This window comes from Morus notabilis, unplaced genomic scaffold (assembly GCF_000414095.1).
Source record: "Morus notabilis unplaced genomic scaffold, ASM41409v2 Scaffold679, whole genome shotgun sequence".
Classification (NCBI taxonomy): domain Eukaryota; kingdom Viridiplantae; phylum Streptophyta; class Magnoliopsida; order Rosales; family Moraceae; genus Morus; species Morus notabilis.
The window spans coordinates 262,632-279,281 of NW_010365777.1; the positions used below are offsets into that span (position 1 = coordinate 262,632).

Genomic DNA, 16,650 nt, shown 5'->3' on the forward strand with positions numbered 1-16,650 from the left:
CCCCCTTTCTCACTTGAAGAAAACGTCATATCCTAACCAAATGAAGTGTTCTAGTTACACAACATGAAACTGTGAAACTCTGTCAAATCTTGGGGACCAACCGAAAAAGTTCATTAGAAGAAGGAAAGTGACACGTGAAATAGAAACCTTACTGATTTTTTTTTTTTTTTTTTTTGGGTTGGTCGAAATTTATACAGGTTGACAGTGCAAACAAGCATGGGATTTTGCTAGCCATGGTCCAGGTTTTGACAGATCTTGACCTTGTTATTTCAAAGTCGTACATTTCCTCCGACGGTGGATGGTTCATGGACGGTCAGTATTGCTCCCCAACAACCTTGATGATCGTTATCTTTTTCTACTTGCATCACATACATATACACTTCTATAGTAATATTATCCAAGTATATATCCTAGGTTAATATATACTAAGTTCTAATGTTCGTATAATATTCATATAGTTCTGAGCTATGAGTCATACACCACTGCTGGTGTGGTCCCTGATTCACGTGGTCCCATTTTTACTTATTTATTTATTTTTTATCACTGTGGTTTGCAGTGTTTCATGTGACGGACCAGCTCGGGAACAAACTAACTGACGAAAGACTCATACTTTATATTAAACAGGTCCGTTTCTCTCCCTCTCTCTCATACAATTCATTTATAATATCTATATATATATATATATAAGTGACATTTAGCCTAATTTACTATGCTTGTTAGTGGTGATATATTGAAGTGACAAATTGCAGGCACTTTGTGAAACTAGAAGAGGCGGGAATTCCCCTTCTGAAGAGGTAAATGCATTTCTTGGAAGAGACGTAATGCCCGGTCAAAAGGACACGGCCCTAGAGATGACAGGGACGGACCGGCCTGGTCTAATGTCCGAAATTTCGGCGGTACTCGTTGAGCTGGGCTGCAATGTCACGGCGACCATGGCCTGGACTCACAACTCAAGAGCGGCGTGCATTGTCTACGTGGAAAATGGTCCTGGAGGTGGGCCCATAACGGACCCGATTCGGCTGGCCCAAGTGCAGGAGCAGCTCCAAAACGTGGTGGAGGCCCATCATGGGAAGGGGGAAAAGAGGAGCGTGAGGTTGACCACCCCGGCCCCCGGGCGGACCCACACCGAGCGGCGGTTGCACCAGTTGATGTATGAGGACGGGGACTACGAGCGGTGTCGGGGCTGCGATGGTGGTGGCACGACACACAAGCAGGGTTGTGATAGGACGCACGTGACCATAGAGAGGTGTGAAGAGAAGGGGTATTGGATTGTCAATGTGAGGAGTAGAGACAGGCCCAAACTGCTATTTGACACAGTGTGTGCTCTTGCGGACTTAGAATACGTGGTGTCCCATGCAGTAGTTGCCTCGAAGGGAACAATTGCTGATCAGGTACGATGAGGGTGTATACAAATACTTGTGTTTATGTATGGAGATTAAATTTTAATGTTCAATTCTGAATGTTGCAGGAGTACTTTATACGACACAAATATGGCTGTCCCTTGGACACAGAGAGCGAGAGGCGCAAGCTTATCCTATGTCTGATTGCTGCAATAGAGCGGAGGATCTCACATGTATGTCCCCTATGACTTTGTTGTTTTTCAGTGCTCAAAAACGTTTTCATTTGTTAGGGGGAAAAAATTGCAATCGTATTCTTGTGAAACCCCCCAATAGAAAAAACTACACTCATTACGTAGCTTTAAACATTTAGCAGTATCTAGGACCAATATTGATGAATGGTAGTGCTCTATATTGCGTGATTTTGTTTGCAGGGATTGAGACTGGACCTGTGCTCTCCAAACCAGATGGGACTCTTTTCGGACATCACGCGAGTGTTTCGTGAGAATGGCCTATCCATGTCGAGAATTGAGATAACAACACGGGATGATAAAGCGTTCGGGTCAATTTACGTCACAGATGCTTCGGGGAATGATGTGGATCCAGAAACAGTGGAATTGGCAATCACAGAGATCGGAGGATCCATCATCGCAGTTCACAGGTCACCGGATTGGGTTCCTCGTCGTTCATCTCCAAGTACAAGCCCCGAAATAGCCAAGAGAGAGGTTGAAGATAGGCCAAGATTTTCATTCGGAAGCTTGTTCTGGTCTCAGCTTGAGCGGCTTTCGAGCAGTTTCAGACCCATAAGGTCTTGAGGAGGCCCCTAAGTAGGGAGCTGATTTAGTCTAAGAATGTGGGTGGTTTGGGAGGGTGGTTTTGTGCCTGCAAATAATGATATTTACACAGCGAGTTGATTAGTCTTTTTCTTATATTTCTGATGTACAGAATAGCACATAGATACATGAAACAGCACATAGTCTATGTCAATGGTTCGGTAACTTAATAGAGTCAGAAACTCCATTTTTTCCCGAGTAAATAAATACACATTTATGGTAAATCAGACTTCCACCGGCTAATTCATCAAGGAGCAACGTTGATAAATATTTGCTGAGAACTGCTTCAAAGTAATTTTTTGAAAATACAAAATAAATAACCATGTTTGCGGTATACTGAAATAATTTAGGGTTTGTTAACAAGATAACCAACTTAACAACCCCGCGTTTAAGGAAGTCAGAGGAATCATAATTTGCACAACAATATTCGATCGTTGGACCCAGAGTTAAGAACATACATATTATTGGCAAATAAATTAATTAATTAAAAAAAAACACAGATTATTAAATGATGCTGTATTTTACTATGCTTAATACATCAATTATGCAGGAAACAATCATCTGGTACAGTGACTTTATGTACAATCATATTACCATAAGAGTTTCTAAAGTCTTTTTTAACTTTTGACAATAGAAACCTTCAATTTCACAAGCTATTCACAACAGGGGCATGAATGCTAGAAATTAAACGCATAGTTTCAAAAGAAAAGTGTTTATGGACCCTCACATGACATCAATGTCATCAACATCAAGCCAATCATTGGCTTCTTTGGTCTCGGCGTTAGGCGCACGTACCTGCTCCGACCCAGCATGTCTGATCTCAGTGGAGTTTATTTCCTTATCCGAACCAGCAGAGCTTCCGCTCAGCCGAACCCAATCTCGCGAGTCCTTTGTTGATGAATCGGAACCAGATGTTGTTTTTTTGTGGCTGATGGGCACCTCTGCTTCGTCATCCTCTTCAAGATCACTGAAAGAAACATCCTCATCGTCCCCTATAGGAATGGAGGTTCGACTCACACCCAACATCTCCGAACTGTCCTCTTTCAACCAATCATCACCATCATCCTCAAATTTCCCATCCAATTCTTTGGAGGCAGAGCCAGAGACTGGTGCTTGATATTTCGGTGGATTTGCTATTCCTTCCTCAACAACAGCCTTGTCAACGATTTCAATCTCAGTGCTTTGTACAGGGTGCTTCTGTGTCTCGAGATCAACTACCAAAGCTGAAGGTTCAGAAACAGTTTTAACTGTCTCAATAGGCACAAAGTCAGCTTCAGCACTTGGAGGCACAGAAAGAAGTTGTTTTGGTGAATCGGCTACTCCTCTAGGATTTACGGTGCCCATTATTCCAGAAGACTCCGGCTCCGTCTTTACCTTAACTCGATTCTGTAAGTCCTGAGTCAACATCGATCTAGCTTCAACAATCTGCGCACATAACATAAGAGTCAACCATTTGAACTGATTGTCTAGTGATGAGAAAGCAGATACAAGCCTTATGAAGATCTTTTTCTACTATTTTGAAGGTGGGAATGGGAAAACAAAGAAGATACAAGGCCACTTGAGGCTAGCTCATGTGGTTGGGTGTGTGAGTGCGTGTATATCCACCAGAGTTTGAATTATGATGGTTTCATTTCTCGTTACTTGTTAGTAAAGCAGGAGCCATAGGCCTACGGTGAAATTTGGAAAATAAAGTTCTTCAACGAACATAACTTTCATGTCACAGACACAGAGTTACACGGTAATGCATGTAAAAGAAAATTATAAAAAAAAAAAAAAAAAAAATCCCATAACGAAGAAAAAAAAAGGAAATTGATTAAATCACAGAAACACTTACTTGCAGTGTTGACAAACGCTGAGCATCATTTTTGCTGAGTCTAGGATGCAAGAGCACAAAATAAATCGTCCAAAAGTGATTCTCACTCATATGCCCCGGACAAAGTTCAATCCTGAGAGCAGCTAACGCCGGTGCAAGACGCTCAACAGCCAGAGCATGCTCTTGTTGGGCATCCGACAATTCAAAATCTTTAAACAAAATAAAAAGAAAGAAAAAAAAATTCTCATAAGTTCGTACTAAAACAGTTGAAGATACTCTGCAATAGGCTACGGGTAGAAATTTTCACTTATAGAGAGCTTAACCAACAATGCAGAAAGGTATCGAACTATCAGGAGTTCAAGAAAAATTCGAGATTTGGAATCGCAACAGAATAAAAAGTAAAAAAAAAAAAAAAAAAAAATCCGAAATTGTCCATGTACTCCATTGCGATCGAAGGAAGAAAATCAAATAATCAACTTTATAATTCGAATTATCCATATCCGATTGCGATAGACAGTTGTGCATATCATAACAAGTCGATGAAGATCATTTCCGTTTGCTAAATTGAAGTCTGATCTACGTAGATTCATCTTAACAAAGAGCATCAAATTAAGTTTGATAGAGACAAACCTTTTGGGGAAAAAAAATGCAAAAAAAAAAGAGCTTACCATCTGAATCTTTATCATCGGGCAGAGGGAAATCAAGCCAAGTCTCTGGATGCATAGCGATGTTCCGTGCGAAGGCGAGCACTTCGTCGGTGACTCCAACCGCGGCTCTGGCCTCGGCCTCATCCTCATCTCCAATCTGCAGGAGATTCGAAGCAATCTTGGTGAACTCCGACACCGCCTTGTTATTCGACAGCTTCGATATCCCGCTCTTGAATCTCCCGCCGATCTCCGCGAAGTCGCTGCGTATTCCGGCGATCACATCCTCGTCGGCAGCTTTCGAATCCGACGGCTCTGGAGCGGCCGAATCGGAGATCTGAGCCCGAGGCGACTCCGGAGGCGGGGCAAGGAAGGAGGCGACGCCCCAGAACTGGCGGGTTAGGGTTTTGGTGAGCTCCGATAGGTCTTCTTTGACGCCGCGGCCGGTGGGGGTTGCTGACTCCGACGGCGGCGAATGCGTGGGCGAGCCTTCTGGATTGGGAATCGCCGGCGACTTTGTAATGGCGTCGCCGGCCTCGTCGCCGTCGTCGTCGAGTTTCAGTGAGTTGGCGATCGATCTTGCGAGCCAAGACATTGTTGACTGTATGAAATCCCCCAGGTTCAGTGCGATGCGATGCTTCCTTCCATCCGGGTCCAGACGTTTTATTGACGGGGATTTTACGTCTATATTACGATGTCGTTTCTTGTGCGAAACAACAGGTCGACGTAAAACGACACAAGAAATTCATTCAAAAAAAAAAAAAACGATACTAGAAATGACATGTTGGTCCCTAATGAACGAGTAACGACATCATATAATAAAATCCACCATAATAAGAAAGAGCTTTGGCGGTGGAATGGATGATGGTTCAACGACACCCTTTGTAGTGGCTAAACGACGTGTTGTCTTGTAAACGGCATCAAAATTGATACCTTTTTTTTTTTTTTTTTTCTCTTTTGAGAATCATTAAAATTGATATGTTAAGGCCTTCAAAATTGTTAAAAAAATACATCTCAAAGTTTTTTTTAAGATACTAAACAATGATTAAGAGGGTGCCAATTCTCGTCCATTACAAAAATGATCCAAGATTTTTATGTGATTTTAGTGATCTTTTTGTGCAAGAATATTACAATATTAGAGAGTTTCTTTTGGTTTTAAGCTTCTTACTGTGAGTTATATAGCTTCTTTTTTTTTTTCAAAAACCAAGTAATATTATTTTTTTTGCACATTTTTTTAAATATACTAGTTGAAGTCGCGCGCGAGCGGGAGTTTCCAATTAAAAATATATTTATTGTTTAAATTTGCACATTTTTTTAAATATATTTGATTGCACATCTAAACAACAAAAGTCGATATTTTTCCTAGGGTTTGAGCAGGTCAGATTAAAAATCTCTCAAAAAAATGGACCCACCATCATAAACGACATAGCTCCCAGTAAACGATATGTGAAATAAAATATTCGTATGATCTAACTACGACGTCGTTTTGAAGCAATCTCGGAACTTGGAACTTGGAACTTTGGAAAATGGAAATCAAACAAAAACAATGGCCAAAGCTTGTTTGGTTATTTTGCTTTTGCCTAATCTCCGAAACCTGAAACAGACGTAAACATCTCGAGAGCCGAAACATAAGAATAATGTTACTGAGAAATCGCCTCTCAACCCTCCAATTCGCCACTCTCTTATCCCCTTCTTCTTCTACCAAAACTCGACCTTTCACTCTCACTCTCCGAAACACTCTCTCAAGCTCAGCTCGCCGGAGTCGGAGCCGGAGCCACCATGTCTCGGCGGCGACCCCCACGAGCCCATCTCCGACCCCCTCCGACACCGCCAGGTTCGTCCGCGACTTCCTCTTCGTACCGCCCGGGGTCGAACCTGAGGAGGTCACCGAAGAAATGGTCCTGCCCGGTTCCAACATCGTGGTCGGACCTTACGCCGGCGACGCCAAGATCAAGGACGTGGAGTTCGTGAAGAGCAGCGGCAGGGCCAAGGACTGCCCCAAAGACGACCGACCCGAATTCGCTATTCTGGGTCGTTCCAATGTCGGCAAGTCATCGCTTATTAATGCCCTCGTGAGGAAAAAGGAAGTCGCGCTTACTTCTAAAAAGCCAGGTTTTTCGTTTTTTCTTTTGTTCTTCCCACTTTTGAACCAACAAAAAAAAAGGGTTTTTTTTTGTTTTTTTTGTTTTTTTAAATGTTGATGTTTGTGTAGGGAAAAAAAAAATAGGGAAAACTCAGCTAATAAATCATTTTCTGGTGAACAGAAGTTGGTACATTGTGGATTTGCCTGGCTATGGGTAAGGCCTAGTTTGATCTTCTTTAATCTTAACTGGCTAGAGTTTTTTTTTCTTTTTATATTTGCGTTTTTATTTCCTTAATTGTGTAGTTTGTGCAATACAATTCTTAGGAGCTTCCAAAGAGTGACTGGCTCTTTCTAGTTTTCTGTAGAGAAATTAGTCTTACGTTTACTAGAGAAAATAATTGCCTTTGGTGAGTAGGAAAATAGTCAAGTTTACTATTTGAGCATAATAATAATAATAACAACAACAACTTTGGTCTTTGGTGGAGGTAAGAATTCTACTTGATATCCTTAGATTTGCCATCAAGAGATTGGAGACGCGTTATATTTGATATGTTGTAATCTTTGCTTCTTAGATGATTTTCAGACAAAAAGTGATGCACGCCATGCTTATGTGTTAAAATTCTATATACTTTATAAAACTGAAATTACTCTTCTGTTTCGACCTCTCTTTGCTTACTGATGATTTTGTGCTCGTGATGATACGCATATTCCTAGTAATGATTGCTTAATCCATGCAAATGAAGTACCATTTTACCTGCTGTTTTCATGCCTCCTTGCCTATATAAGCTTCCAAGTGTCATCGATTTGGTAATTCGAGAATATTAGATCTTTTCAACACTAGGCGTAAGTTCTCGTAGAAATAGAACCAAAGGGTTTTAAATTTCTACCTCTACTCCTTTGCTGCCTCGGGTGAACTGTTAAATTCTGCGTTCTTCACTTCTTTCTGATCTTTATATGGTTGTGCATCTGTATGCCAAAGAAGGCTGCGTTTAGCAGATAAGCACCGGTCTATGACATTAAGAACTGTTTAGTGGATAATGACTGAGATCTCCGTGAATCTGTGGAAGAGATTATTGAACGATTATGATCTTAGTGAAATGGCATCAATTGAACCATTCAGTTTGCCTCTATGCATTTTGCCTCTTAACTTTCAGCATCTGACATTGTGGGCTATAATTTATAAATATAGTATATTCAAACCTTGTGATTAGGAGATGGATGACAATTGGGAGTTTGTTTTAGATTGGTTAAAGTTATCTGCGTTACCTCTTTTCCGTCTTCCTTTGTGTAACTTACTTGAGCATATTGCTTACTGTTTCAACTAGAAATACTTTCACATAACCTTGTGCTACCATGGAATTATATGTTTAGCCTTAGATGCTAAGGGATTTCACTTTGTTTGTAGATTTGCCAAGGCTTCAGAAGCAGCTCGAATGGATTGGTCTTCGTTCACTAAAGGGTATTTTCTGAACAGAGATACTCTGGTTGCGGTTCTGCTTCTTGTTGATGCAAGTGTTCCACCTCAAAAGATCGACCTTGACTGTGCCAATTGGCTTGGACGCAACAATGTGAGCTTCTCACTTGATCATATTAATTCACTCCACAACTGGAGTACTGGTGCAGGGAAGTTTTTATTAATTTCATCGACTTTACTTTCCCTTGTGGATGTCAGATACCGCTGACTTTCATTTTTACAAAGTGTGACAAAATGAAGGGAAAAGGAAAAAAGCCGGCTGAGAACATCAGGGATTTTCAACAGTTCATCGCGCAAAACTACCCTAAACACCCGCCGTGGATCATGACTAGCAGTGTCACTGGTTTGGGCAGAGATGAGCTCCTCCTTCACATGTCACAGCTAAGGAACTACTGGAATCAATGACACCAAAGTATAGTTAAAACTCTGAAGTAACTTCATCTGATAAATGCTTAGCACAAAACTTCATCTAAAAATGGTGCATAGGAATCTAGGGACTTCAAACAAATACTGCCTATAGGATTTTGTAATGTTTGCTATCTACTTTTCTCATGAATCCCTTTCAATCAATGCATTAGAGATTTGTAATTTGGCTATGCAGCTTGGATGTAAGGTTCTCTATGTGTATATATATTATGTAGATAAGTCTGATTTGTTTTTTTGTTTAGTGGAAATTCATGAGTATGAGACATTGATTATTTTTCTTAGTAAAAGAAAAGGTTAATCCCATTTTTAGTTCCCTAATCCTAGGGCAATTTACCTTTCGAATCCTTAACATTCAAACGCTTTAAAACAGGTATGAAACCATCCCAAATCGGGTCCGTCTAGTTCACACGTTTAAATCAGTAATTCTGATTCATTGGTGGAAAGTTTGTGAGACAAGAAATTTTTTAATTCAAATTTTTTGTGAGATAAAAATTACTATAGCAGAATTGGAATTATGGGTTCTAGTTTAAGCACTGAACGGGTCATAATTCTTCCATCCATCTGATTGTTAAAATTTCGATAGAAAGGGCATGCATGAGAAAGTTATGTGCTGTTTAATAGAGGGTAAAAGTCAAGAATCAAAATATGATTTAACTATAGTTCGGGGACAAAAATTGAAATTAAGAAAAAGGATATTCGTAATTTTCTTGATGACCCACAGTTCAATTAATTGTGGTCATTTGTTTCTAGCATATATTCTGCTTTCAGTATCTGCCATTTTTCTATAACCTTTTTCTGTTTCTTTTCTTTTAGTTAAGCAATTTAATGCATGCTTCTCCATTAAAGCAATTGATGAAGGTTTATTGCCTTGGATTTGCAGACATATTGGTCTTTGAATTAAAGTCTGCCCTTTGAATTCCAGGTCATGACACGAAATTATCCTTATCATTTTTTTCAAGCCAGCCGAAGAAGTAAACCATTCCCAATAATCACGCTATAAGCTTACTTGGATTTTTTTCCAACTATTTGTTTAGGGATTTTTACGCTATTATTAGTTACATAATGAATGAGACTGAAAACTTTCGCAAAATAGTATGTAGTTGAGTCATTACCTACCGACTCAACAGTTTATTTCACAAGGAGTTTTATAATTTTGATTTTTATACCATGTGCTTTGAGTCTTGACATAACAAGGTACTTTCCAAACAACATAATACTGATTTGATGTTACAATTCAAAATAGAGAGTACCAATAGGATTTTTTTTATATAAATAACTCGGTTTTGATTATTCTATAGGGAAATAATGTATAGTAGACTCCACAAACATACACCAAAAGAGTAAAACTAGTTGCTCTCATTTAATTTGTTTATTCGAATTTTTAATTGAGTTGATATATGACTTTATATGAGAACTTTTTACTGTAGTAAAAAAGTTAGATGTGACCGTTTGTAAAAGCCTTTTACTGTAACAAAACTCGAATTCTAAACTCAAATCGGTAAAATGAATGGAGTTGAGCACATACCTTGACTCTTTGAGATAACTCTCTATATAAATTCGAGAATCTCATAGCAGCAAGATCGGAGAAAAAGCTACTAAGAAGAAACCCAATGAACAGAAAACACAACCAAGTACTAAACAAACGAGATAGATGTACAAACAAATTGAGGTACAAACCACAATTATTACAAATATCCAAATTAAACAGAAAAAATAGAAAACAACCACAATTAACAACGATAAAACTTCCCACGGAGAGACAATTATCAAAGGCTAAACAATGTGAAGATGTCAAACACTAAATGAGTGGGAAAGCACTGTCAACTGTCATCGTTCCGATGAACAAACCAACACAACCGCCCAACATAACAGTTTCGACACCATCAGATGTCCCACATCACTAGGAACGAGACCTTAAGAGACCATGAATGCCGAAAAGTGTTGCGCATGGCATGCCATCCAAAAATAGACAGCATTGTCATCCCATTTAAGTCTTAAATTTGTCTTTGACCCTTGTGCTTTGCAACACCAAAGACCGCCCGCGCCACCATCTTAGGCTCATCACAACGTGCTCGTGCAATACGAGGTTGGTAGTCCGATGACAAGCCTGGAGGCGACGCCACGGCTATGCCCAAAACACTTTGTTTTTTTATCTCTTTTTTATATCGGGCGAGCAAGATACTTCTATTCCTTAAATCTCTAACTTTTTTTTAATGCTATAAGAAAAATGCTTAGAAGTAGAGTAAAAACTTCTTAATCCCAATAAAAGTGAGCAATGCAATTAGAGATGACAATTCGTGTCACATGTCGTGTTTTGATCATTTCTTTCTAAATTTACAGTCCATCGAACACGATCCATGACACTAAATTTTTTAAAAACCGCACACGAACACGACACGACAACTTTTCATGTTGACATGACACGACACAAAAATGATCTGTGACACGAAATTGACCTGTGACCCTAAAATTGACACGAAAATTGTATACTTTTATTTAGTTTTTTACATATTAGAAATAACTTAAAATTTATAACACACTAAAATACAATAACATCCATTGAAATTAAGCAAATAATAGTATAAGATTTTGAGTATAACTATCATGATATCATAAGTTCATAATAAAATTAAAAATATGTAATGAAAAATATATGTATTTTTAGTTTTTTACGAGTTTCGTGTCGTGTTCGGGTTAGGTGGGTCCAACCTGAAATTGACCAGTGTTTTCGTGTCAATTTCAGGTCGATCTAATTCTGACATGAACCTCTTTTTTCTCAACCCTAACCCACAAAATTTATGTCATTTTAGAATCATATTATCGTGTCGTGACCCATATTACCGGCCCTAAATGGAATGTAGCTGGTTGGACTAAAAGAACTACCTAATTGTCTATTTCTCTTGGTTTATCACCCATCTACCATTACTTGTAAGAAGCGAGTCCATATTTTACTTGGTCAATGAAAACACAACACTTTCACAGTAACCCTGTAGCATGTTTGAATAATTTTGTGATATTAAGATACACACCTTCACCTACTAACTTGCATCTTAAAATTATAATCCACGAACCGTTATTAATTTAACAGTTAAATTTACAGTCAGAATAATTTTATGTGGCGCTATAAATTTTTAATATAAACTTGCATAAATCTCACAGTTAAAAATTTAAGCTACGGTTAAAATCACTTGCTTTACTGGTGGGTACTGAGGTCTAATATTGAATCCCCACTCTGATTTAAATATGTTGGAACGTATATAGTATATATTTATGGATGACAGCCTGGCACTAGCGGCGGCTGGTGGCAACTGTCTAGGTAAACAAATGTCAAGGGACATAGCAAGTAATTTGTCATCCATTTCGTGGATTGAAATATTGTCAAAACAAAATTTCATCCCAATGGGGATTTAAAATTCTCCACCCGCCCAAACCTCAGAGTATTATGCTCATACGTACTAACTATTTTTCAGGAACTTTCTTCTATAAAAAATATTGATGTTTAAGCCGAGATGGTTCCAAGCTGGACATAAAAAGTGCTTCTCCTCATTTAAAGCTTCAGCTTCTATACTTTTTAGATATTAGTTAGTTTGTTACATTCTGTTATAGCATTGTTATTTAGTTTTAACTTAAGACTTGTATATAAAGCTAAGCTTGTATCATTCATTTATTCAATATACAGGAAATTTCATTTTTCCATTTTTTGGTTTTTCTGCGTAATATGGTATTAGAGCAGGCTCAATTTTGTAATGTTGGGTCCCCCAATATCGACTTATTCACAACGGTTTGGCATGGTCCACGCTGTGCGTGAGGGGGCATATTAGAATCCCACATTAGCCGGAGATATTAGCATAATCTACTTAATAAAGTGAGGACAATTCTCTCCTAACAAGCCGGTTTTGTTAGGTTGAGTTAGTCTCAATATCCTTTAATTTCTGTAAAAATACTTAGCAATTCAACTTGTTAAACATTCGCATCATTTTACCAACAGGCTTTGTAATTTTGTCAGGACTTGCATGATTTTAAAAATGGCAGCGATTCTGATTAATAATGCACATTATACTGTAATTTTATAGGAGAGAAAAAGTGTTTATTAAGGATGTAGACTTTCTTAGAGGCTGAAGCAAGTATGAATCTGCAATATGATTTTTTTTTTTTTTTTTTTTTTTTGTTGAAAGCAAAATGATTTTTCTTGCACCAACAGGTAACTGTATACAAGTATTCTTTCATATTCTGACCACAGCATTCTGATTGTATTTTTGTATTTGAACATTGTATTGATCAATATTCTTTTGTTACGTTCAATGGAAAAACATCATTTTAGCAACATAAAAGAAAAGAAAAAAAAAATTACTCGTCGATCATATCATATGTTTATTCACATTAATCATTCTCAAACTTCTCACTCGTGAAAATAATAATACTTCTTTTCTACACTAATATTGTACGTTATTATTTCATAGTACATGGACCTCTAATATTACACATTAACCTATACATCATCTCTAACTTCTCATCAAGAAAAAAAGAACCAATAAAAAATAAAGAAAATGAAGAACCAACATTAGAAAATAAATAAAAAAAGCTCAATATTTCCAAGGAAACACCAGCTAGCTTCAGCGTCATAGGGTGAATATATAATTAACTGTCGTTTTTAAAAGTTAAGAACTTCGAAGAACTGTACTCTGTTCAAGACTAGATAGAGTCCCGGGGCTCAACAGAGGAAAAGAGCACCAATTATGAGAGTTAGAAGAAGGCGACAAGTTCAACCCAAGGAAAGTAGTCGAAGACAACGTCGTTTCCGAGCCCTTGATCATCATGTTCTGAGGCAGCTTGTTGTTGTGATCAAATGCTTCGGAGAACTCCTTGTACACGTTGGACAACGAGCTGCTGGCTTTCGCCGGCAAAGGACGGTGGAGAACCTCCGAAGGCATGGCCAGGGTGTTTCTGCTCATGTTGACAGTGATCAACGGCGTCGTTTGGACCGGCGGAGGAGCCAGAGTCTGGAGGCGGCGAGGGGAGTTGTCGGCGGCGGCCGTTGCGGCGAGCTGAAACTCAGGCGCGGCGGTGAGCCGCTGGACGAGGTTGCGGAAGTTGATGGGGTCGACCTTGTACACCCTCGGCGGCGTCGGCGGCAGCGGCGCCACCGGCTTCTTCCACGGCTTCGCCGGGGCCTTGCGTACGGAGTGGAGCGACGACGCGTAGTATGGGAGTGATGATTGGGGTTTTGAAGAAGAAGATGGTGAGGAAGAGTAAGCTTCCATTGTTGGAAAGTGAGGAATTTTTAGTATTGGAGATTAATATTGTTTGTGTGTAAGAACTGGTTTACTTTAGCTTGTATATGTGCGTATACGTGTGTCTATATATATATATATATAGATAGAGTATGATGAGGAAGAATATATAATTAAGTACATATAAATAATGTAGGAGAGAGAAAGAGAGAAAGAAAGAGATGGGAACTTGGGGGGGAATCGGATAGTAAAGAAAGGCAACGACCGACCGAATTAAGGAAGAAGTCGGAATGAAGATTTGAAGAAGATATAAATGTCGTTTTGTCTTTAACCGTCGGCGGCGAATAGCTGCTGATGAAATAGAAGTGTATTTTGCTTCTTGGTCAAAATACTCAGGTTTGACCGATTCCACCAATTAATTATTTTGGTGTTATACGCTGGTTTAATTGTTATATTTTAATACTAGCGTCTAGCTAGCAGCGGCGAATATTGGATAATTCATTAGTTAATAAAAATTTTGTTTATTTCACTAATTTAAGTTTAAAATTTGAATTTTATTATAATAAAAAATTATTAAAAAATAATCATATTTAATTTTTTTTATTACAGTAAAAAATTCTTATATAAAATTATATCTTAATTTAAATTAAAAACTTGAATCAGCAGATTAAATGAGAATAAACAAAAAACAGTTCCAGAAAATTACATTATTTAATGAGTATAACGCAGGTGATTCTTGTGTTAATTCTAATTAAAAATTGAAATTCCAAAAAAAAAAAAAACAATAATCAAACAAATAAGATGGGGTGTGGTAAGGGATTGGGTTTGAGAAAATACGAATTTGATTTCACAATAAAAATTTAACAACTACATAACTTATAATGAGTTTCTTTCATAGAATCTTAATACCGTTATAATGAGTACTATTTTTTTCAAGGCTAATTTTTATCGTTTAGTAATAATGGGAAGCTGGGGAACATAGGGAAGTGGGCCTTTAGTGGAGGAGGTGTCATCTAGTTGGGACAGGGGTGGATCAGCCAGCCGCCTCTTTGCCTTGCTCACAAAGCCCTCTTATTCACGCCACACGTGCAATTTTTCTTTAATTACATGACATCTTGTTCTACCATAGTTTTGACTGTAAATCCATTTTTTGTGTGCAAATTAATCCTCTTTCAGTTTCTTTTGTTTTTTTTTTTTTTGTTTTTTTGGTTTTTTGCATGAATGCTGTTTTGTTAGTTGTGTTGGGCAGTTTTTGTTGCTCGCCCTTGGAAAGATGATGAACTAATTGTGTACGGACATGTACTTTTCTATGATCAATATAATGAGGTATAGAGGAATTCCAACGTTAGTAAATTAGTTACGATGAGTTTTTGTTTTTACACCTAAGAAATCTTGATGGCTTCACGAAGGGTAATATTATTCTTTAATTTTGATATTGAATTAAGGGATTTGAACTAATTGGAACGTTAATAATAGGGGTTGGTGTAGTTTTACTACCTAGTCAAATTCACGACTATACAAAATATGACATTTTTAAGTTTGAATATAAGAGTTTGATCATATTGTTCGGTTTGGGACATGTTTATTTGAAAGAATCAAAGAATTAATTCCTTTTTAAGTTGTGTATTGTCTATCATATTGTACACTTTTTCATGTAGACTGTACTTAATTTAGGCATTCTAAACGTATTAATTAATCAGCCCTAACTTTTGTACACAAATTGGATTTTTATGGATGCCTCTTTGGCTTTTTTGAGACTTAAAAGAGAAGAGAAACAATATTTGTGAGATGATGTATGGATCATCTTATACTTCTTTTCTAATTGTGAAAATCTGTATCGCCGATAAATTAGTGATCTCACATTAATATTGAGCCATTATTAACTTTATGTATACTTATTATTCTTGAAAATTAGGGATTAGTGTTCAATTGCTAATAATTCTATTACATCAATATTCATGCATCTCTCACCAAAACCAGTAATAATCTTCAGTATTGTTTGTGAAATGACTACGTCCCAATCAGCAGCAAAATGAGACAATTCGTGGAGAAGAAGAAAAACAAATTAATTAAGATTTTTTAAATACCACATATTCAACATAACAGCCGATTCAAATGTAAATAATCCATGTAAAAGACTTTTAATACGTACGTGCGTTCACTCCTTTCATTTTCACAGTTGGATTATTTTGATTTTCTAGCCAGTTTCACTCTTTTAAAAGAAGGTTCTAGTGCATCAAAAAATGACAACAATTAATAATTAACCAAACGGTACACTATCAAAACGTATATCAGTTTGCCATAATGACTATTATCATCATCAACAGGGAATTATTAGCTAAATTGAATTTCTCATGACTTTACCAAAATATCAATCCTAATTTGGTCACGGAATTAAACTTCATATCCATCAACAAAAACAAAAGAAAACAAAACTTGGGTCTTGCCTTTGCAAGTTGCTAGACATCCAGATTCATTTTAGCTAATATAATATTGTGTAACATTTTGGCATAGCACCAGCAGGGACACTAGTTTACCGACTAAATCGGACGGAGAAACAACTAGAAAGTCCAAATTCCCCTAGGTGAGAACACACTACTCAACAAGAACCAGAGACAAGCTCATAAATAATATTTTAGAAAGAGAATTCTTATTAACTACCTCAGAGAGGAGAACGTTCTGCCTTATAAGGCTGCACCAAAACGACAAGTAGTTTTGCTGCACCAAAATGACAAGTAGCTTTGCCTAATAAGGCTACATCAAAGGAAACGATAATAACATGAAATAATAATAAGACAAACGACGAGTC

The 16,650-nt window shown here is 37.7% G+C and overlaps 4 protein-coding genes across 5 annotated transcripts in view; 2 read left to right on the forward strand and 2 right to left on the reverse strand.

The window, feature by feature from the left end:
- The window catches only part of LOC21396192 (ACT domain-containing protein ACR1), a 4,425-nt gene extending 2,261 nt beyond the window's left edge, over positions 1-2,164 (forward strand). The window contains exons 4-8 of the mRNA XM_024172568.1: positions 198-312; positions 557-624; positions 750-1,391; positions 1,469-1,573; positions 1,772-2,164. Of these exons, the coding sequence (XP_024028336.1) occupies positions 198-312; positions 557-624; positions 750-1,391; positions 1,469-1,573; positions 1,772-2,152 (1,311 nt within the window). The 3' untranslated portion in view covers positions 2,153-2,164. The remainder of the gene's footprint in view (positions 1-197; positions 313-556; positions 625-749; positions 1,392-1,468; positions 1,574-1,771) is intronic.
- LOC21396193 lies at positions 2,145-5,272 on the reverse strand. Of its 2 annotated transcripts, XM_024172567.1 has the most exons (4): positions 4,652-5,272; positions 4,005-4,192; positions 2,966-3,595; positions 2,145-2,219 (listed from the first exon to the last, which is right to left on the reverse strand). In XM_024172567.1, exons 1-4 carry the CDS (start codon positions 5,220-5,222, stop codon positions 2,178-2,180), a joined length of 1,431 nt encoding a protein of 476 aa, XP_024028335.1. In that variant the 5' UTR covers positions 5,223-5,272; the 3' UTR covers positions 2,145-2,177. The 2 variants fall into 2 exon arrangements, with proteins under 2 accessions (XP_024028335.1, XP_010106911.1); XM_010108609.2 differs by lacking the exon at positions 2,145-2,219 and having other exon boundaries at positions 2,647-3,595.
- Positions 5,273-6,216: 944 nt separating this feature from the next.
- Positions 6,217-8,860, forward strand: LOC21396194 (GTP-binding protein At2g22870). Its single transcript, XM_024172578.1, has 4 exons — positions 6,217-6,739; positions 6,855-6,924; positions 8,116-8,278; positions 8,383-8,860. The coding sequence occupies exons 1-4, from the start codon at positions 6,265-6,267 to the stop codon at positions 8,587-8,589; spliced, it is 915 nt and encodes a 304-aa protein (XP_024028346.1). The 5' UTR covers positions 6,217-6,264; the 3' UTR covers positions 8,590-8,860.
- A 4,106-nt stretch (positions 8,861-12,966) lies between these two features.
- On the reverse strand, positions 12,967-13,961 carry LOC21396196. Its single transcript, XM_010108612.2, has one exon. It carries the CDS (start codon positions 13,869-13,871, stop codon positions 13,269-13,271), a length of 603 nt encoding a protein of 200 aa, XP_010106914.1. The 5' UTR covers positions 13,872-13,961; the 3' UTR covers positions 12,967-13,268.
- Positions 13,962-16,650: the final 2,689 nt, after the last annotated feature.